The 23418-nt window shown below is 39.4% G+C and overlaps 1 protein-coding gene across 1 annotated transcript; it reads right to left on the bottom strand.

The window, feature by feature from the left end:
- Positions 1–20636: 20636 nt before the first annotated feature.
- Positions 20637–22345, bottom strand: LOC113272447. Its single transcript, XM_026522278.1, has 2 exons — positions 21647–22345; positions 20637–21593 (listed from the first exon to the last, which is right to left on the bottom strand). The coding sequence occupies exons 1-2, from the start codon at positions 22343–22345 to the stop codon at positions 20637–20639; spliced, it is 1656 nt and encodes a 551-aa protein (XP_026378063.1).
- Positions 22346–23418: the final 1073 nt, after the last annotated feature.

Here is a 23418-nt window from a genome sequence, read left to right as displayed (position 1 = left end):
ATGTGGTTGGCCTGGTACTTCCATATATCAGCAACCACAATGATGAAATGTGGTTGGCCTGGTATTTCCATGTATCAGCAACCACAATGATCAATTATGCTGGCATGGTATTCCTATATATCAGCAGCACTTATTATGCTGGCCTGGTATTTCCATGTATCAGCAGCCGAGTTGGCCTGGTATTTCCATGTATCAGCAACCACAATTATGAAATGGGTTTGGCCTGGTGTTTCCATATATCAGCAACCACAATGATGAAATGAGGTTGGCCCGGTATTTCCATATATCAGCAACCACAATGAAAAAAATGATAAAATGTAGCTGGCCTGGTATCTCCATATATATCAGCAGCATAAAATTGTTTCATAGGCGAGGCACAAACGCAACAAAGGAATTGAAATCAAAATGGGGTTGGCACATGCAAACTGAAAATGAGAAGTATTTTATCTTTCTTACTTTATTACAAATATATTCCACCGGGAAAGATAATTTATTTGCCATGTGAAGAATTAATTGAGGAATATTTACACGTGAGATTATTTCGGAAATAAAATAATTCTTTCTTCATTTGGGAGATTTTGGAAATAAGGAGAGTTTATTATTTCATTGGAAGAACGAGGTGGCAATACTATTTGGGGAAAGATACTGATGACGACATCAACTTGTGTGCAAGTATTTCATAGAATAATTTATTTTGATACTTTGTTTAATGAAATAAAAGAAAGGGAAGGTGTATAAAAAGGATGTCGAATATTTGAGAGGAGAGGCACCCGACCATAGGGCCGCAAGGAAGGAAGGGTTTTGAAGTTTTGTTTTCGATTCTTCATTTTTCATTAGCCAGAGTTTAATTTTAATATGTTTATGACTTTTGAGAAAGCCATTTCTAGCTAGTGTTATGTTAGGGTTTAGGTAGAAACCAATAAATTGTGTAAACTCTATATTTATATGCTCAATAATGATTTGAATGACTAGTAATTTTTCTTCATATAGCTTGGTATTTTATTGCTCATGTGATTTCATTGATTATTTATGCTTTTCAATTGATATGGCATTCCTTGGATAAATCCACTGACGTGATATGCTTTAGGATTGATAGGTAATGCTTTAGAATCACTACCCATAAAGCGAAGAAAATTACAGCGGAGAAACAGTATTTGAAAAGGCATGAAATATGTTTTTAACGATTAGTAGAGTTTGCATAATTAATTGGTGGAAACCAAAAATCTAATAACTCATTCCCATTTTATTTTTATTGTTAAAATTATTGTTATTTCAATTTATTCCAAATTTCTAAAAATCGTTAAAACATTATCCTGTCGATTAGTTACTTTCGATATTAGTTGGTAGAGTATTTCACACTCCTCGTGGGAACGACCTGTACTTGCCATTGTCTACTAGTTAGACGTTGTGCACTTGCAGTATTATTATTGTAGGTTTCCCAATCTACCAAATGTCATTGGCACGTCCATCCAATCCTCGTGTTCATCAACTTCTACTCCATCGATCTTGTACAACTCGCAATAGTCCTCGAATTGTTTTCTCAATCTTTTACCTATCTGGGCAGTCAGTGAAGGGCCATCGGGCTCAGAGCAGGAGATAGTGTTGAGTGTCCGACTACCTTCGGGTAGTTGGACTTGTTTGCTTCGTTTGGCCTTATAATCTGTCTCTGCCTTCTGAATATATTGCTTGAGGTCACCGACATCGATCAATTTATGAATCATTATCTTGAGATTTTTGCATTTCTCGGTTCGACCATTGAAGCAGTGATATTCACAGTAATCCTTTGACTTCTCAAACCTAGATGGATGTTGCCCCTTGGACCAAGGCCATTCGAGATTTTCCTGATCCTTGATCTCTCTGAAGATTCGGACGTATCTAGTGTTGAGCTTCGTATAAACTTGATCCTCAAGCTTTCGATCATTGCGACGGTAATCGTCCCTTCGTCCTCTCTTATCTTCGTTCTTTCTCTCGGTTGAATTTTTTCTTTTTGTCCCGATGGTATGTTCGACAAAGTTGGTCCGATGTGATTTATGGGTTTGAGCCCTAGGATTCTCCCGCTGGATTTCTTCTAGTTTGGCATGTCTTTCGATGAGTATTCGAAGATCTCATTCGATGGTAGGACTGTTACTGTGAATCTCGACGAACAACGGACTTAGTCTGTCTAGTCCCCATTTATAAAAATTGATGCTGACCACTGGGTCAACATTCCCTATTGCTTGAGATATTTTATGCCAGCGGTCAGTATATTCCCTGATAGTTTCCTTGAACGTAACTGTCAGCGAGAAGAGTTTGTCCATGCCAGCATTGACAGTATTGTTGTACGTGTAGGTTTCTAGGAACACCTTTGTGAGCCGCTCGTAGAAGTTGATAGAATTGGTGGGTAGGTTATCAAACCAGGACAATGCTGACCCTTTAAGGTTTGACGGAAAGTACATGCACAGGACGACGTCATCTCTTTCCCATATGGCCATCATCCGGTTGTAGTAACGAATATGGGCAGCCGGATCGTTAGAGCCATCGTCGCATTCGAAAGCTGGGATTGGACACTTTAATGGGATGAGCGCTTTTGCTAGGTGGGGAACCATTGGAATCGTAGATGCTTCTTTAATGAATTCTTCGAGCCTTCCTCCCCCTTTCTTTGCCTTTAATTGTTTAATCTCGACCATCATCTCACTTCTAAGGTTTTTCATGGCGAGAAAATGCTCATCCCATGATCCTACATGCTTCGACTTTCTTGACTGGCTGTCATAATAGTCAGAAGAATGTGGCGTGTAGTCAGGATCGTATTGGTTGCTTCGTCCCGTGGGGCGTGCGGGACATCGGTCCAATTGTTCTGGGTTCGGTTGATTGGCCAGGATCATCCTTCGGTCTTGATTGGGCTCCGGAGCTTTCGAATTGGCTTCGTCTTGTGCAACATGAGGAGCCGTGGGTCTTGTATCTATTGCCATCCTATCTTTAAGTTGCCGATTCTCTCGTGCCAGTAAAGCTACAACGTCCATGTAGATCTTCTGGCTTCGTTTCATTTCTTCCAGCTCCGTTACCAGATGGATTGATGGATTAGATCCTTGATTGGGTGTGCCTGTTTGTCCTGCCACTCCAGCTGTTGTTGGATCATCGTCCAATTCCTGGATCACCGGTGCGGGTGTGTCCTATACTAGTCCTTGAGGCATAATTGGCGGGATGATGTCTGTGTGAACTTGTCCAACCACTTGGTTCGTCGTGCCTTGTAGTAACAATGTCTGGTTATGGTCATCGGTCCTAGGCATTCCATATAGGGGTTGTTGCATCATTGAGTCTTCAACAACCTCTCGTTGTTCCGATGCCCTTGATGCGGATGCTGCTTTTGATGTATTCATTTTGTCTGCCTTTTCTTTTGCTGCTGCTGCTACTGATTCGGCATCGGCCATATTAACGCTCTCGACTGCATCCGGGTCTTTGCTGGTAGCTTTGAGTTTTTCACCCTTTTCTTTGCTCCTAGTCATGACTGGTGCGGTCCTTGGTGTTTCTTTCGATGATGCTTTTATTTTCCCCGCGTCTTTCGTCTTATACATAGCCTACAAAAACAAAAATAACGACGAGGAAGATATATCCGTCCCGTAATGTTAGTTAACATGACGATGGTATGCTCGGTGAGAACATTCATTTCAGACATTTGGTTAAACTGAAATTTGCTCTGGGGTAAAACAAAACGAAAGAATAAAACATAAATTTTCAGATTTAAAGGTTTCGTCCAGAAAGATACGAAATTTGCCTAGGGGTAAAACAAAAAGTAGAAAATACGAAACTTTAGGGGGTTTTGGCCAGAGAAATGTAAACTTAATGATTTATCGGCGGTAAACACATGAATCTGAAATAAAAACACAGATCGGAAGGTATTCTAGAATTGAAAACATATATCCGAGGGTGCTTATTAAAGAAACTATAGATCCAAGGGTGTTCAGAAATAAAAACATGGATCTGTGGGTTTTTATCAAAGTAAACATAGATCCAAGGGTTTTTCAGAAATAAAAACATAGATGTGAGGGTTCTTTGTGACCGAAGTTCACAGGATAAGATAAATCTTTTACCGAGACAAAATCGTCACTGTTTCTAGCGCCAAATTATAAGCACAAATGTAACGATGATGAATATCGTGCTCACATCCAATGTTCGCATTCACAGAAGTGCTAAGATAGAGATAATTTTAATAAAAATGCATGCAGGGGAAGAAACTCTGAGTCTTCAGACTCATCATCGTTTCTCCAATGGACGTATGATAATGTAAATCACAATAAGCAGGAAATATAAATCATAAAATAAGGTGACACGATGATTTACGTGGTTCGGCACTAAGGCCTAAGTCCACGGGGTATTGATTTCACTATATATCTCATACAGTTACAATAGACAGTCAAGTGACTTTGAGTGAGGACCGAAGGTATAGAAGGTAAATTCATACTTACAACAACACTCTCTTCCTCACTATAGTTCCCTCTCCTTGGAAATTGGTCGACCCCCTCTTCATTAGCTGAAAGGGGTATTTATAGGACTTCTGTGTGGGGTCCATCCCTCTGTCTTCTTAGAACCTTATCTCTTTGGTAACTGTGTTGGTGCCGATGGATACCTTCGTTACTGCCCGTTCCTCCTCAACGGTCGTGTGATACTACGATGGCTTGCCTCCTCTCCCTACATAGATCTCTTGACACGTGCCCCTTATCTTCAACATTAAATGCGGGTGGTTGGGTCTGACCGCTTGCGTGAGACAGCTGTTACTGCTGCTGTCACATCTTCGTCAGTGGATTGTATCATGTCCGTCCGTCTTAGATCCGTCTCGAGATGGAGTAAAATAATAGTTAGATCTGTTATGGTGCTTCCCGGAGCTTGGTTTATCAGGTAGCCCCAAATCTTGGGACCGTGGGATCCATTTGGGGATATCGACGTGTCAATGGATGGCGATCCGTCTCTTCAGTGTTGCAACGTGCTATCAGGATTTGATGTTATTGCTCTGTTTGTATTACACGTGTGATTTTCTCTCCACGTGGCTGGTTGTGGAGTTATGTGTATACAGCTGAATAACAGACTACAATGACGCATTTCATAATGCGCCATTACTGTTGTTGCACTATTTGGGCCTTGGTCATGCCTTGAACCATCACATAGGTTAACTTCTTACGGATTCTATGTTCTTGCATCATCCTTGAGATGAGCATACACAAGTATACGTACATGCAATCACGCATCATCAATGTTGCATATGACATTGGCCTTCCTTGTCTTAGCTTAATGTCGGTGCATCGTCGGATAATGTAGCTTGATTTGCTAGGGCCGCTTGACTAACGGGTAATATTATTTATGATGGAGATGATTAAAAAAAAAATATTGAAAAGTAATGCATGAGAGTATTGGGGACGAATGAAATGACAAATGACAAGTTTAAAAGGTTATCCGACAGACAAAATCTTAATATATAGTCTTTTTGGAGCCGGCTAGGTACCTACTAACACATAATCGGTTACTGGCCATTTGAATGCATAATCAGAATTTGCTGATCCTTCCCACTTAGCTAACTACCCCGAAAATGTCACGGTCGTATAAGAGAACGAGTGGGTATAAAACGAGAGAAACGATATACCCTGACGGTGCAAGTGATGCCGACTGGGAAAGTGGGAGTACTTATTTATTTATAGTAGTTCAGTTGACCTGAAAACACTGAATCACTAGATCGCAATAAATTGAGTAGGTTAGAAATGGGCGGTTTTCTTTCGTGGTCCCTCCCTCGAATTCCTTCATTTGGTAAAGCATCACTGATCGTAACGTGTGTTGGACAAATGGTTGTCTGATTTAGTGGACGTTACTTTCATAGGGCTAGTGTCCTAGATGTAGTGGTCTATACTGAACAGAGCGCAACGGACACACCCTAGTAGGGGGGTTATTACCGGCTTCTTAAATTATGGATAAGGGGTTTTGCCGGACAGAGCTATCAACGAGTAAATAGCCCAAACACCTTTATAATTTGGAACAGGGCAGCAAGTGATAACCATTATATCTTTGAATTAACGGTAATAAATAAGTGATGCACTGATTTTTGTTTAAATATAGTCTATATCACACCATTGAACTGTTTGTATTTATATCCGTTATAATGGAACTACCAACGAACAAAACTGATTAAGACATGCTTAGTTTTGCTTATTATTAGTGCGAAGTCAATTTTGCGAAAGATGAATAAGCAAATCACAAGTCTAATCCAAACTAATTTGAAAAAAAGAAAATTCAATCCCCACCACATTTAGGCCAGGCCAATTTCTTATCAACTTGACGGCAATAATTTTTGTTTTCTAATGTGCAAGCTTCACGCTGTTGCGAACTAATTCAAGGACTGCAATTTAAAATTGTATTATTCTTTTTTTTTTTCTTTTTCTATTTTCCGAATGCGGTTCTATTAATGTCGGTGAGCAGGTAATGTCACCCGTTCAGCTATTGCTCAGGCAATGAGAATTCGAATCCAGTAGAAATGTTCGGTTTTTACACAAACACCCTATAGCATTGCCAGTTGATTGAATTGAGATGTTGCTAATTTTGAGACGCTGGTAAGTGTTTGAACTCAGATGGCCAGAATCGTTGCTCGGCAACTTTAATCAGGCGACCCTCTTTATTTAAAACGAGTAGTATTTTTGTTCTTTGACAACCACAAACACAAATGAGGCTGCAGGTGCACATGTTCCAAACTGCAGGCCAAGCTAACAGCAAGTCAACATGCTTTCCTTTTTTCTCCCTCACGCAGATGCATATGGAGGATATCTTTGATTTGGGACATATTAGTACTATTAGAGCAAGTCTTACGGTGGAATTCATCCATGTTCCATCTTCCACGCCACCTCAGCATTTGGAATTGTGGATGGAAGCGCAAGTGTAATGGTGGAATAGTAGACACGCTATTCTTAATGGAGCTAAAAAAACGCAATTAAGAATTGAGCTACAAAAACGCAATTAAGAATGAAACTTTTTTTTTTCAGCCGTTAGATTTCAACAACTCATTTTAAATTTACGGATTAAAAAAAACGCAATTAAGAATGGAGCTAAAAAACGCAATTAAGATTGAAGCTTTTTTTTTTCAGCCGTTAGATTTCAACAACTCATTTTAAATCTACGGATAAAAAAAAAACGCAATTCTTAATTGCGTTTTTTTATCTCCATTCTTAATTGCGTTTAACGTTATTCTTATTGGCGTTTAGATGGATTTCACGGACCCTTCCACCAAACCATGGAACCTTGCTTGGATTTTCTGTGAAAAACCCCAACTTAGAAGCCACTAGACTTGACATTCCATGAATTTTACACACTTGGAATAGGTTGGATTCCACCGTAAGACTTGTTCTTAGACATGAATCATGATATTTTTTTTTTGAAATAATGAATCATGATTTCTTTGCTTTACTTTTGAAAGCATTGCAGTACATTTTGCTTTACTTTTTCTTCGTGTGGTTTTAGAAGAAAAACATGTGCATCAAACTGGATTCGTGTTTTGACTCGCGGTCACACTGATATTATCACCCAATAATTTTATAACTTGTGTTACAGTGACATCCGCTGCACAAAAGGTGCTATTAGGAAAAATATTTGACTAATAGGTATGTTTTCCTGCAAAACCAAGGGTGTTAAAACGGTGTGAACTGTGAAGTTTGAAAACCAGCGATGTGAAAAGTGCACGTTGAAGTCCGGCCGCCACCAATTGCTTACCCAAAAACAAGGGCATGAAATTGGGTCCAGCGTAAGGCAAAGGGGTTATAGTTGGGCCAGTTACAAACAAGAACCCTAAGATGATGTCCGTTGCCAGAGCATAAGTACCGTTTGTCCTCCCGCCAAACCAACGGAAAACGGACCTCACCAGTTGGATCACATTCACATGTTAACATAAAGTGGTGGACCCCAGCTCACCTTCTATACAGCAACAGTTGAGGAGAATGATAGGACCGAATCATTTTCTTTGATTGCTGCTGATATGGTGAATCATCTTTCCTGGTACTACAAATACATTGATGAATTGGTTGGATTCCATCTGTTTCAAATAGTATATTTGCGGCTTCATTGGTGATGAAAAGATTTTGTTAAATTATGCCAATGTCTCTCTATTAGAATCACAAAGACACTTAAAAAAAATGGGCGTGTACCAAAATGGGACTTCAAAGGTACCAGTGTCTGATCTGGTTGCCACATATTAAGCCGTAAGCGTGGCTACAACTTCAATGGAAGCAGCACCATAACCAGCCATACTAGTATGCCTTGAAGAAGCACAATGAGTTGCCCATAATCCATTAAATGTTCCTTAAAGAAGGCACAAAAATAGCAAACTTCGCATCGATCAAAGATATTTTTGTTGCAGTTGAGATGACCCTACTGTAGGCTGGAAAACACTTTCCGTTTGCCGAGAAAGTTTTATTCAGCACAGTCTGGGCCTAACTCTATAATCACCCGATGGACACTTTTTTTTTTCCACATTATCTTGTTGTCTCATGCATTTGTATTTCAATGTATTTTTGTGCGGCAGTTATTTGCCACCAGTTTTGCCAAAAATTGATGCATCTGTCTCTAGTTATTTAGAAATATTTAGAAACTAGATATTCTCAGCTGCACCAAAAATCAAGCACCACATTGTCTAAGGTACAGATTTGAGCGGCGACAACCAGGGCTTTAATCTCTTTGACAGAAGTTTATGGACCCAAACAGGGGCTTGCAGATATTCTAGTTCTATGTACTTGCAAGGAAGCAACAAAAGCTAAATTTTGAAGAACTCAATGAAAAATCCACCAAATGACTGTTAATTATACTTTCAGTTTTGAAGCAAGCTTGGTAGTTCGGAGAGGTCTACCAATGAAAGACTGAATTCCCAACAAACACATCAGTCATTGTGAGGCTTGTAGGAGTGAAATATCGCACATTCATTATGTATGCGAAACAAAGATCATCTAACACAGGCGAAGATCATCGCACATAGCCAAATTGAGATGACGTATTTGATGATGTCAGCACAGTCACGAGTAAAGTGTGATGATCTGTGCGAAGTATACAGTGTGCGAAGTTGAGTGAATGTGTATGAGCGATTGTACGCACAGTGATTCCGAAAATAGGTGATCTATTAGCTGTCATCTACTATGTAAAATCCTATATAAAGGGAAGGGCTATCATGTAATGAGAAAGATCTCAGAGAGTGTGTTAGACAAGAAATTAAGAGAGAGAAAGTTTATTTGGAGAGCAAGTAAAGTCTTTGTATTATCTTGTATCCATCTTAAGATTTTATTGAGTAAATGAATGATTTTCACCATGGTTTCTTAGTGTATTGTTTAGATTCCTATATGGATGTGGTTGTAGGATTTTCTGCGACTACATTTTGGCGCTAGAAACAGCTCGGAGTGATATACCTGTTGGTGAATTCGTTTAGAAATCAAGTTTACAGAATTTTAGATCTAACATTTTTCTTTGAACAATTGAGATTTTCATCGTTAGAACCTTTTAATTCTTTTTAAAATAATTTTTCACTCGTTAATACAAAAAAATGATGATGGTACGAATCAGATCTACTGCTGAACAAGCAGCAACAGCTAGGAGGAGTAAAAGAATTGCTGAAAGAAGAAGAGGTGAAATTCCTGAACAACCAGAGGTAGGAGAAAGAGAAAATCAAAGAAATGCAACTCCAATTGGACCTCAGCGTACACAAGAGCAGAACAACGATATTGATTATGATCGAGTGAGTATTCATAATGCACGAATGAATTCTACCGAAGAATAGGAACAAAGAACAAGAGATGCAGGAAGGATTGAAGGAAATGAAGAAGATATGACAATTGCAGAACTTAGACAAAGATTGATTGCAGAACGGCAAAGAGAGGAGGAAGTGCGTGCGAATCTGATACGTCATAATGATGATCTAAGAGAAGAGAATCTTAGATTACAAGAACATAAATCAAGAAGCGCTACACGATCAAGATCTAGGACAAGCAGAAGTTCATCAAGACGAAGTCAAACTAATCAAAGAGATGCTGGGTGAGAACAACCTTTAGGTAATATTGATGAGAACTTACAGGTAGGTGATAATTTACAAGATCAACGCAATGAGATACACATAGAATATGACCGATACGAGCAACCGCGTGTGAATCATCGCCGACAAGAAGGTCAAAGGAACAACAGACATCAAAATGCAGGCGAATGATATCGCACACACTATGAGTCAGATAATGATGAAGAAAATGATCCAGAACAAGGGATAATTCTATTGCATGGTAGAGAAATATTGAGAGATCAATACGCACGTGAAGAAGAGGATGAAAGAAATAATGCTATTCATGAATGTATGAGAGGTGAAAGAGAAAGGTGTAGGAGAAGAAGAGAAGAAGCTGAAGAAAGAGAGATACAAGAGGCCATGCGACAAAATAATCATGAGAATAGATTGAGGCAAGCGATATTAAAAAAACCATGAGACATGACTTAGATCAAACTATGAGTGAAGAAATTCTTAAAGAAATGGCAGAACTAAGAGAAATGATGATTGGTGGAAGGAGACAATTAGAATAAGCAATAGAGGAAGCTGGAAAAACACCCTTTGCAAGGAAAATTCAAATTGCAATAATACCACCTAAGTGCAATTTACCAGTATTCACAAGTATATTTGATGGAAGCACATGTGAAGTACAACACATAAAAGCTTACATCCGATCTCTGTTGCAATGGGAAGAGAATGATGCACTATTGTGTAAGTATTTCCCTACGAGCTTAACAGGGGAAGCTTTGCAATGGTTGGAAGTTTTTCCAGTGGGGACCATTAGACCATTTCGTCATTTACAGAACGTCTTTTTGGGACAATATATCAGTAATAATATGTCAAGACCAGTGATTGAGACGGCCTTTGGACTTCGCAGAAGGATCAATGAAAGTTTGCCTCATCTAACCACGCGTTGGAGGACCATGTGTAGTCAAATGGCAAGACGAGTAGATGAACGAAATCTTATACTAGCCTTTATCAATGCTCTTTTTCCTACATATTTATTATATACACAGATCTTCAGGATAAAGGACACCATAACAATGTCAGAGATGCGCGAATTTCAAGAGGAGTATATAGCACTTGAGGAGAAGCAGAGAGATATGGAGTCTTACCCAGTTGCGATACCTAATGCGAATAATGGGAATGCAAGTTTACTTTCAAGGATGACAAATGTTGTTGCGAGTACATCACAGGGAAGTCAAGGAAAGAACATTAAAGAGGTGGAACAAAAGCTGGTAGCCATGGGTAGCGCAGATCAAGAAGAATTCGAAAGAGAATACAAAGAAAAATAATTTCAAAATCACGGAGGAAATAATAAGATTCAAAGAATGGACAATCCATCAGAAGGCTATGGAGGCCAACAACCATATTATAATAGGAAACAAGGAACTGGGAAAATAGTCTAGGAACAGATAAACTTGCCAAAGTTGAATACTACAATGGACAAAATCTGGGAAGCTGTTATATTAATGGAAGAAATTCTTGAACCACATAATGTAGGAGATGAGCCACCACTAGGGAGAAGGAGCAAAGAATTCTGTGTATATCATCGCTTTCATGGTCACACAACAAGTAATTGTAGAAATGTGAGGAAAATCATACTGCGAATGATTGAACAAGGAAAACTGGACCACTTCTTAGCACAGCAGCCACAAAATTTACCACAACCACCACCAGGAGGAAATGAATATGGTGGGGAGAAAGGAAAAAATACATATGTAATCGAAGTTGGTGCGAAGGCAAAGAATCTATACTGTAATTCGATTATACATTCGTTCAAGAATATAGAAGACTTTCATGATAACATCTTAAGTCGGGTGCATGCGAGAGACAATGATGTAAGAGAAATCTTTAACCTCGCGAAGGTATAACCATTAAAAGATTGGCAGAAGCAGACTATTTCGTTCAGTGCGGAAGAAACACCAGGAGCAAGAGACCCACATGAATGTCCACTAGTGGTGAGGTTAGAGATTAATCCGAAAGCAAAAATAGAGGATGATGAAGAAGACGAAGCGAATACTTGGGATATAAATAAAATAATCATAGATCATGGGAGTTCTGTTGATATCCTCTTTTATCATACATACAAGACTATGGGTGGAAGAGATGACAAATTAATTCCTTCAACTTATAAAATTTACGGCTTTAATGGTTCGGCGAATAAGCCAAAAGAAGAAGTGACAATGTGAATTCCCCTACAAAGTCTTCCAACAGAAACTGTATTCTGTGTTGTTGATGTTGAGTCACCTTATAATGCTTTGATCGGGAGGCCATGGATGCATAGTATCTTGGGAGTGGCTTCGACATTCCATCAATGCATAAAGTTTCCTTTACCTCAAGGTCTTGGAATAATAAGAGGAGATACAAATGAAGGTAGAAGCTGTCAGGAAATTGATATTGACAAGTGCGAGGAGCGAGAATGCAAACGAAGAAATTGGAAGAAGCATGATAAGGATAGTCAAAAAGGTGAAAGATTAATGATGGATGTAGTGTCTAAAAGTAGAAAAACAGATAAGCAAGATACTGAAGCAAAATCTTTTGCGAATAATAATACCAAACGAGCCAGAAAGATTATTCCTAAAGAAGGAGAATGGATGCAGAGGCAGAAGTTGTGTTTTCAGGAAAAAAGTGAAGCGTGCGATGATTCTTGCACAGAGGAGATCGAAGAAGACATGCAAAATAATGTTCTGAGAAGCATCTGCGAACTCAAAGAGATGCAAAAGATGAAAGAAGCGAGTGAATAGTATGAAAAGCGCAAGTATTTTTCTTCATGAGTAAGAAATTAATAAGAGTTCTATGCACTAGAGTTGTATAACTCAAAAATAAGAATGGAATGAAAAATGCTATTTTCATATGATGATATCATATCAAGAGAAGGCAAATGTAAGTCCTAATAATAAGACCTTAATAGAAGGTAACATAAATAAAAACTCTAACTAGGGAGGCTAGGCATCCGAAAGTGGCGTGCAACCTAGTTCGCATAAATGCAAGAGGCAAAAAGTAAGACATATCGCACGTCATAGTCGGGGAAAACCTGGTAAGCATGACTCAAGGGAAAGCTACATCAACCCTGGAACTTGAGTCATGGAGATTTGGGGTGATAAAAAAGAAAATTCCCATCCAGGAGAGACACCTAAATCGAAAGATTGGGGTAATAAGATATTTCATAAGGAGTGCAGAAACTCGATCAGGGTGCCGAGGTACACGGTTGAGTCAAGAGTGCCCGGGGTGTCTGGAGCGTACCTTGCCACTCTTGACAAGTCCTGACTATGATGCACTCGCTCCGAAGATACCCCACTTAGGGTGCAGTCTCGTAATCATAAAACTTATCGGTGGATGGATAAGAGACTGCGAAATCAACTGGTTGTTGTATTACCGGATGGGAGGAGCCAACCTTAACCCGGTAGAGGTAAGCTTCCTTGAAGTGGAAACCAGGGGAAATATAAGGACGCCACCCTCCATTCGGGAGATGAATTGTGTCAAAGAACGTAAATGTCATGAGGCTTTTTACTCATGAGAGTATTAATACTTGTCATATTTACGCACATAAGAGACCTAAAGAGGTAATAATACAAGAAAAAGATAAGGAGAGATCAATGGGTCGATACACTACAGTGTAAAGACGTCCTGCGATTTCGTCACACAAGAACAAAGAAATTTTTGGGCAAAATAAGACCTTTAATTAGGAAGGAAAAATAAGAACTCATGAGACAAATAAGATATATGCTAACTTTGGTTTGAAAGAAAATTAATGTGTTGCGAATAACTTCACATGATGACGACATTATGTTCATCAGCCTATCAATATGTGACAACTAATAGAGGCAAGAATGAGAATGCAAACATAAGAAGAATGTTATTTGCCCCATTTGATAGTCTCATGCACGTGCGAGAAAGAGTGACATTTTTCTATGTGCGAATACAAATATAAATTAAAGGGAACATATATTAAAGGAACAAAGATTAATACTTAAAAGGTGTTCATTACAAAATACATATTCATTCCAAAAGGCATGAAGATATACAAGAGTCAGAAAAAGAATTTATAACAAGCGAAGAATGATTAATTATCTGCATCATTTCGCTCGGCCTCAGAATCACTTACTTCTTCTTCGTATTCTTCATATTCTTCTTCACTATTAGAAATATTATCAACACAGACTTTCTTGAAAGCTGCATCACGAGCGCGAGTGGCATCCTTGCCATTATTGGAAACATTAAGGATGTAATTCTTCTTTAAATTCTGATACTTGGAGCCGCGAGCATATAATTGCATCTTTAATTCTTCAATATTCTCAAGATAGTTCTTCTCTTTCTCTGCGAAGTATAAGTAAGCAGGTTAGAGTAAGAAAAGATATCGTCCTCAAGAAATGACAAGTATCACAGAGCAACAAATGAACTTCATGATTGGAAATAATGTCTTTAACCAGTGCGGAATGTTCAGATTGAAGGCTCGCGTTTACGGCTAAACCCTGCCTAGCATCATTTAGAACCCTAGCAACCCAACTAAATTCAGCTTCACTCTCTATAAGAAGTTGAGAGCGAATTAAATTTCTTTCCTCAGTAAGTGCGTTCTTTTCGCTCAAAGCTAAGTCACGTTCAACTTGAACTTTAAGGACAGTTTCTTGGAATTTTTCTAGTGCCTTCGCACCCTTGAGAGCAACCTCATCTTTTTCACTAATGAGTTTGTTCTTCTTTGCTTCCAAAATCTGAATTGTCTCTTTATTCTCATGAAGACGACGTCTGAAGTTATTGAGTGTAGTCAATAGGGGTCTATGATCCATTCTAAGAGCAATATACTCCAGTCTTAATTCTTCCAAACTAAGATTCTCAAATCCTTTGGTAGGATAATTGTTTAAAGAAGAATTGAGGTGTTCTAAAAGAGTTTCCTCATCGGGAAAATAATATGCCTTATCAGAAAGATTATAAATGTCTGCGAACATAGAAAAATAAGAAGTGCGAATTATCACATAAAGCAAGGGAAATGGGAATGATAAAAATTACGTACCAATAAGTTCATCATTTCTTTCTCGGATTTTGCGAATACATTCAGAGTTGGTAGAATTTTCAGATTTAAGTTTGGTATTTTCTCCCCTCAGCTTGAGAAGTTTCCTTTGGAAATCTGAGGAAACCACGTAAGATAAGCAAGATACCTGCGAAAATATAAGGAAAGCATTATACAACAAAGAGAAAGAGTAGAAATAATATTAAAGAAAGTTCGAAGATGTGAACATTACCATAGAACCAAGTGCATATTGGAAACTTGGGTTTATTACAGAAGCAGCTCCGCGAAGAGATGGATCATCCAAGATAGGAGCACCGCAGACTTTAGAGACCATTCCAAAAGTGCGCTGTAGCTCATTATCATTAATAGCTGACATTGTGTCAGAGAAAAGGGTGGATAAATCTTTCATGGAGGAGGAGATCGATGTATCTTAAGAAGCAAGAATATCATCATCGTCAGATTCAGGACTTGAAGAAGGGTCAAATTCTTTACGCTTCTTGGAAAGATCATAAGAAGACGCTTTAGATGAAGATTTAGACACAGGTTTCTTGGGTTGATTTTTAGCTTTACCCATATTCTTAACACCCGAAGTTTCAACCTGCGCGAATAACCAAGATAAGGAACAGAGGCAAAAATATTGTTAAAATTAGAGAAAGAATGTTCCTTACTTCGATATTCTGCGAAGATGACACATCGTGCGAAGTCTTGGCCCTCTTAGCCATATTCTTTGGCTTAACAACCTGGATTTGGAGGAGTAGGAAAATAAGAAATAAGGAAAATAAAGTTATGCGAAATTTAGAATACTTCTGCGAAGATCTCATACCGCTTTCTTATTCTCATCTTCGGACAGAGCCAATTTCCAAGGCTGATAAGCAGAAAATTTCTCAGGTAGAGGAAGATCGCAACCATCAGCAGCTTTGCCCGACACATAATGACCTTCTAAGATTACTGGGCAATTAAGCCAACATGTGTCATTTGACCTGTGAGCAGTACTATTGGGTTTGTCGTTCCAATCTACATCTCGCATAATCTTCTCGTCTTCAGAAATGCCATCTTTTCTTCTTAAGCGAATGACCCACTTGGTTGATTCATTCTTCATGATCGGAACATAGTAGTGTTTGAAGAAATTATCAAGAGTATAATCAGCAGGATCGACAGCTTTATCACGGAACATTTCATTTCGTACCTCATAAGAATAAGAAGTTCCTAATCCTGCTGCGCGACGCGAATATTCCAAAGCTATTCTAATAACATCACCACTCAGCTGAAATATTCCCAGTGCGAACCGACTATCGGCCATGATTTCATAGAACAAGGGGATTTCTGGGTTATACAATGGGATAAGAAGATTATTCAGAAGTTTCCCTAATGATATGATAATCTTCTGATTAGTCCATTGTTCGGAAGTGATTAACTCAATATTGAGTTTGGATGAATAATCAGATTCAGAAGGAAGGGAAGCGAATAACATCTGATGTTGAACTCTTTCTTGAGTTTGGTGAATTCTATCTCCATACTTTTACCAGCAGGAGCCATTACAAAAATGGGAATGACGAGTTTTTAAATTAAAAAAAATAAAAAAAATCTTGATCGAGATCAAATCAGTAAGGTTATGATCAAATCAGTGAAATAGAGATTAAGTTACAATGAAAAGAGGGGAAAACGCGGAGAATGATAAAGGAGATGGAGAAGAGGTAATGAACTGTAAAAAAAAATGATGATGAAGAAGAAAATTGCAGTAACAGATGAAAAGAAAGAAGAAGTAAAAAGAAGAAAGAAGAAGATGAAGGAAGATATATAAGAAGATTTACTCTCGTTTTCCGAGGTTTATCTCATTTAATGCGAAGCATAAACGGATAGAAGAAGCGGTTATAAAGACGTGTCAGATAATGAGTGGTCAAGAAGACACGCGTAAATTAGGAAAGATCAAATTCCGGAAGTGTGTCAGCAAAGCAGAATATGAAAAGTTGAACATGTGCGATACTTTAGGATGGAGATTTCTCATATCGCTCACTCTATAAAGAGAACGAAATGAGAAGAGGCAAAATGTAGGAGTGAAATATCGCACATTCATTATGTATGCGAAACAATGATCGTCTAATACAGGCGAAGATCATCGCACATAGCAAAATTGAGATGACGTATTTGATGATGTCAGCATAGTCACGAGTAAAGTGTGATGATCTGTGCGAAGTATAAAGTGTGCGAAGTTGAGTGAATGCATATGAACGATTGTAAGGCACAGTGATTCCGAAAATAGGGGATCTATTAGCTGTCATCCACTATGTAAAGTCCTATATAAAGGGAATGGATATCATGTAATGAGAAAGATCTCAGAGAGTGTGTTAGACAAGAAATTAGGAGAAAGAAAGTTTATTTGGAGAGCAAGTAAAGTCTTTGTATTATCTTGTATCCATCTTAAGATTTTAATGAGTAAATGAATGATTTTCACCATGATTTCTTAGTGTATTATTTAGATTCCTATATGGATGTGGTTATAGGATTTTCTGCAACTATAAGGCTTAAAAGAGGTCAGACAGTTCAAGACTTCAAGTTATTGAGCGACACGCGAATCTACATAAATTTCCAAAGATTAAACCCAGAAACCGAAAATCAGTTATTCTGCAAGAACAATGTCTGCAATCTAGTTGAATGTTGAGGGCCGAACCGAAAATATAGGCTATATAATTTACACAAAATTGGTTAAAAAGACCAAAATCAACAATTTCTGGGTGAAAAAGACATCTAGATTTTGATACTGTTTAAATGGACAAAAATGTAAAAATAGCCAGGATGTAACAGTTTCATCTTGTCCATTTTCAAATACTTTTTCTTGTTTTTAATTTACACATGATGTATCCAATTTTTATCTTTGTTATTTTTTAAGTTTAAGCCAGGATGAATTCAGTTTCATCCTTGCTATTTTTTTTTGTGTCCGTTTCACCCATACTAATTTTTACTTGTCCATTAGAACCGTGTTTTGAAAATATTTGGACAAATGACCCATTTTCCGTATAATTTAAGGACATAATTTTTACATTTAATGCCGTTGAGCAGGAAGGTCACCAGTTCAGCTACTGCTCAAGCAATGGAGCGAAGAATTGGAATCCAGTGAAAATGTTCGGTTTTTTACACAACCATCTATTATATTGCATTTGCTATTTGATCGATCTGAGATGGCTCGGGTTCCCCGAATCGGTACTCACAACTTTAGTCAGACTACCGCTTTATCTAAAACAAGTAGTATAGACACAAACACAAATGAGGCTGCAGTTGCATGTTCCAAATTGCAGGCCAAGCTAACAGCAAGTCAACATGCTTTTTCTCCCTCAGGCAAAATGCATATGGAGGATATCTTTTGATTTGGGGACCCTATTGCAATACATTTTGCTTTACTTTTTCTTCATGTGGTGGTGGAAGAAAAACATGTGCATGAAAGTTAGCGCATGGATGAAAATGGATTCGTGTGTTGACTACCTGGTTGATGAGTTTAAAACAGTGTGAAAATTATAGGACGCACTTAAGTTATCTTGTCCTACAAAAATGAAGGATGTTAAAACAGTGTGACATCTGAAAACGGCCGACCAAAAAGACCTGTTTTTCTCAAAATTTCCGAACAAAGAACTCGCCAGCGATGTGAAAAGTGCACGTAGAAGTCCAGCCGCCTTGCTTACCCAAAAACAAGGGTATGAAATTATGACTTGGGGCCAGCAAGTTACAAACAAGAATCCTAAGATGATAGCTTTAAGTACCGTTTGTCCTCCCGCCTAACTAAAGTGGGACCCTCATACTCAAATTCATGACATTAGCCACTGTATGAAGTTGCTATTTACCAACCCATGCCCCTGTGCCAGAAACTTGGACCTCTTCAGTTGGATCACATGCTATATATATTCTTTGATATAAAGTGGTGGACCCCAGATCACCTTCTATACAGCAACAGTTGAGGAGAGTGGTGGGACCAAATCACTTTGATAGCTGAATCATCTTGATGATCGATCGTCTTTCCTGGAACCACAAATGTATTGATGAATTGGTTGGATTTCATCTGTTTCAATTGCATTGTGGCTTCATTGGCGAGAAAAAGAAAATCAAAATGTACCAATCTACTCTTAAATTATGTCGATAATTTTCTATCAGAATAGCAAAAACGGTTCACTTAAAAGAAATCGAAATATGCAAATCATATACGAAGACGGGACTTCGAGGGTTCTAGTATCTGATCCGGTTACGATATACTAAGTCGTAAACGTGACCACAACTTCAGCGTAAGCAGCACCACGACCAGCCATACAATCCATTACTACAATGACGGACTTACAGCTGGGCTAAAGGGGGCTTTAGTCCGGGTAGGCTTCCCAGTTCACAAGCCAATTTTTTTTTTTTTTCTGCTCCACCAAGATTTCTAGTCCGGGTCTTAAAAGAAAATTTATCTTTCCTGGATCCGTCCCTGCATTACTATGCCGTGAAGAAGCACAATGAATTGCCCATAATCCATTAAATGTTCCTTAAAAGAGACACGAAAATGGCAAACTTCGCATTGATCAAAAATGTTTTTGTTGCAGTTGAGATAACCCTATTGTAGGCTGGAAAACACTTTCGGTTGGCAGAAAAAGCTTTATTCAGCCCTGTCTAGGCCCAACTGTATAATCTGATGGGCACTTTTTGGTTTTCCACAATATATGTTGTTGTCTCATCATGCATTTGTATTTGAATGCACTTTTGTGCGGCAGTTATTTGCCACTAGTTCAGCCAAACATGATTTCTTTGTCTCTACTAGTTGTTTAGAAACTAGATATTCACACCTGCACCAAAAATCAAGCACCACATTATATCTCAAGGTACAGATTTGAGCGACAACCCGGACTCTAATCTCTTTGCTCAATCTATGGCAGAATTTTATGGACCCAAACAGGGGCTCAGGAGATATCCTAGTTTCATATACCTCCAATTAAAATTTAATGACAAGCATATATTGGAACCACAAGTAAAGAAAAGCTAATTCAATGAGAAACCCACCAGAATGACAATCAATTATACTTATGCGAGGGTTGCTTTATCTCAAGTATATATCGAGTTGGCTGATCATATGTAACGCTTATGCGAGGCTTTTGCGTGTTTGTGTCTTGTGTCGCTATTGTCATGTCTTTTTAAGTGAAGAGTCAAATTTATAAGGTTGGGTCTCATGAAGCATTTGTGCAATTGAACCTTAGTTTGCTAATTTACGTATACAGTTCCTTTGCCTTCTCTTTTTTTCTTTTTTTCTTTTAGAGATGTATGTATGTATATTCTGCTAGTGTGTGGGGTTATCGTGGTTGAGTTTGGAATCCGTAAGCGGATTTGAGTTGTGCAGGATAAGATTATCCATGCGATGGTTGCATGACATTCTTTCGGTGTTTCGGTGATTCTGGTAACCCTTCTAAAAGAAGCAAGGGGTGGAAGAAGACTGTAGAATAAGTGGATGAAGCCTGTTATTTAAACGGCATTGTTGCTTACACGAATTGGAACTAGTGTCATTCATTTTCCTTGATCCCTATGCATATTCCCTCTACAATATCTCTCAGTGGAGGTCTTATTGAAAGGCTTTTGTTGGCGTGCGCTTGGTCTTTTTTAACGTTTGTAGACATGTCCGCCATCCGGACGAGTAGTTTTCCAAAATTGTCTTCTCTCATCCTTGTGAACTTGGGTGCGTTTGGCAGTGTTATCCATGGTTGGATTGGCGTAAGTGGTTTCCCAATCTGGGATCGGGGTCGAGTAGATGTGTGCAATTACCTCGCTTGGTTCACTTAATCCGTTGTAGAATGTCGCTTCTGCTAAGTGTGCTTCCTCAGTTGTGAATGGATCTACTGAGGCCGGGACGCGTTTCTTCTTTCCCTTCAGAATGAACTTAATGCATTGGTGGTAAGTAGAGGGCACAATTCCGTGTTTGTGTAACCACGGCCTTCCCAGGAGTAAATGGTAAGTTGGGTGCACATCCATAACATAAAAGGGTTCACTAGCTTGGATAGGTCCTACTTGGATTTTTAGCTTAATAGTCCCTATTGTATGTTGTGTGATTCCCCCGAACCCTTGGATACTAGTGGCAAATTTGTTGATGTCTTCTTCTTTAACCCTGATGCTTTCGACGACATGTAATGGGATCAAGTTAAGTGATGCCCGTGTGTCAACAAAGGCTCTTTTGAACTTATGCTTTCGAATTTCCACTGTTATATACAAGGGTCTTGTATGGTCGCAATCCGCTGTACGGTCTTTTTCTGAAAAGGTAATGATATCAGTTGGGAGCGGGTACCCGCGGTCCAGATACTGGTGTATTTCCTCATTCACAGCTATCTTGGTTAGAATGATTAATGCAAGATGACGTTGTTCAGCTGTGAAGTTCAGAGTATCGAAAAATGCTGCAAACAGTGGTTTTTTGGCGACCGTGGCTGCAATGTATTGATTGTCATCTGCCTCAGACACGACACAAACTTCTCCCGTGGTTGCCTCAGGTTCATGAAGACTTGCCGTGGCAAGGGATCCTTCTGAATATGTGTCTTTGTGACAAAATCGATTTTCCCACTCCTCTGTCTGTTATGGATTTTCCACTTGAATGTTCTACAGTTCCTTATCGCATGTTCCACCTTTTGGTGGAAGTGGCAGTACCTTGGGTGACGTTTTTCTTGTTCTGTTGGTTCTTTCGCAGGAAAGGGGAGGGTCTTGTCCCCGTCCTTACGCCACTCTTCCAAAAGTTCGATTGCAACTTCTAGCGGACATGGGAAGTCTGGGGGCTCTACCACTTCGCTTGAGTCACTGCTTCTCTTGTAGCATTTCCCATATCTAAAGCTAGCTTGTCTTTTCCTTTGTCCGTTGGCGCCTTCATCCTTGGCGTATGCCGCTGAGTGTCCCCATTGTTTGGCTTCAGATGTTTTGAATTCCGCCGCGCCATCTGCCCGAGAACATGCGTCTTTGAAGTCTGCAAAGGTTTCTAGCCTAACTGCTGCGAGAATAAAGCTAAGTTCTGCCAGCAACCGGCTGATGCCTATCTTGACAAGTTCCTTCTCAGGAATTTTCACATTGCTACGAAGACACTCTCCCCGGAAACTCCTCGCAAAATCTAAGTACTTCCCTCTCGGCTTGAATTTATGGTTACAGATGTTTGAGATGGTAAGCTTCTTCTGCCGAGAGTAAAATTTCTTCATAAATTGAGTTCGCATTTCGTTCCACGTCGAGATCCTGTTTTCTTCAATCCATACGAACCACGAGAAAGCTGCCCCGGTAAGTGAATTTCCGAATTCTCTGAGGCAAATAGAATCATTTGTGGCGTGTTCATTCAAACTCATGAGAAAACGAAATACGTGCTCCGTCGCGTTTCAAGAGCCGTCAAATAATTGAAACTTGGGTTGTTTGTACGTTACTGGCATCGACTTATCCAATAGGCCATGAGTAAAAGGGGACTGCATAGTAAAATTTGCCGTGGGCGGGGTTAGACCATAATGTTCCTCGATATATTTAGATATCTTCCGTTATAGGGACTTGTTCTATTTCCTTGCTGGGTTTCCCTTCCAAGTTTTGAGTGCTTTCCTTTGGCACTTGGATAGACCCCGGCGTCTCACTCTGTTGGGGGTTTGACCTGATAGATGAGAGTCGTCTCCCAAAGAGGGTGCGCTGGGTTCTGCTCTGTAGCAAGAGGGGATGCTGGGGGACCCCGAAAGGGTCAGAGTCTTCATCTCCACCTTCGGGTTGCAGTTCAGATAATCTTTCCATAAGGACCAGCCTTCTCTTGTCTGAGATGTCCAACTCTTGACGCATTTGTTGTATCTCGAGCGGATGCGGGTCTGGTGATGGTGGTTCTCGTGTTAGTGTATTTATCTTGTCTGCCCCGGTTGGTGCCTGTTGGATCTCCTCAACATGTCTGGACGCGACCCCGGGTACGCTCGATTGACTCACCCTTATTAGTAGACCTTGGCTCTGTCCTCCTGACTCTTCCGTCAGCGACCCTCCTGTTTCTTTAACAGGGGGTTCCGGGCCTGCGTTGTTTAGGTTTCCTGTGGCCGAGGACTCCATCAAAGTTGAAATTATATTGGTACCGAGGACTAGTCCCCAGTGAGGTCGCTAAATGTAAACACCCTTAAATTATCTTAGGGCAATGAGGAGACTAATACCAATACATAATACAATTATCTTGAGAGCTCTAATGTTTTTGGGAGGATTCCTTTCTTTTATAGGAAAAGTCCCACATGTGGATACCGTACACGTGTACCTTAATGCCTTTTCTAGTAAGTCTTCCGATATTATCCGTACACATGTACTATCACATCTGGGACTATTTGAGCGCCCATCAATTATTATCTTCAGGTCAGCCTCCCTCTGGTACAACCTACAAGCGCACATGGTGACCTCGGTCTTGGAAATG

This window comes from Papaver somniferum, chromosome 4 (genome assembly GCF_003573695.1).
Source record: "Papaver somniferum cultivar HN1 chromosome 4, ASM357369v1, whole genome shotgun sequence".
Classification (NCBI taxonomy): Eukaryota; Viridiplantae; Streptophyta; class Magnoliopsida; order Ranunculales; family Papaveraceae; genus Papaver; species Papaver somniferum.
This window is presented reverse-complemented; position numbering and strand designations above follow the sequence as displayed.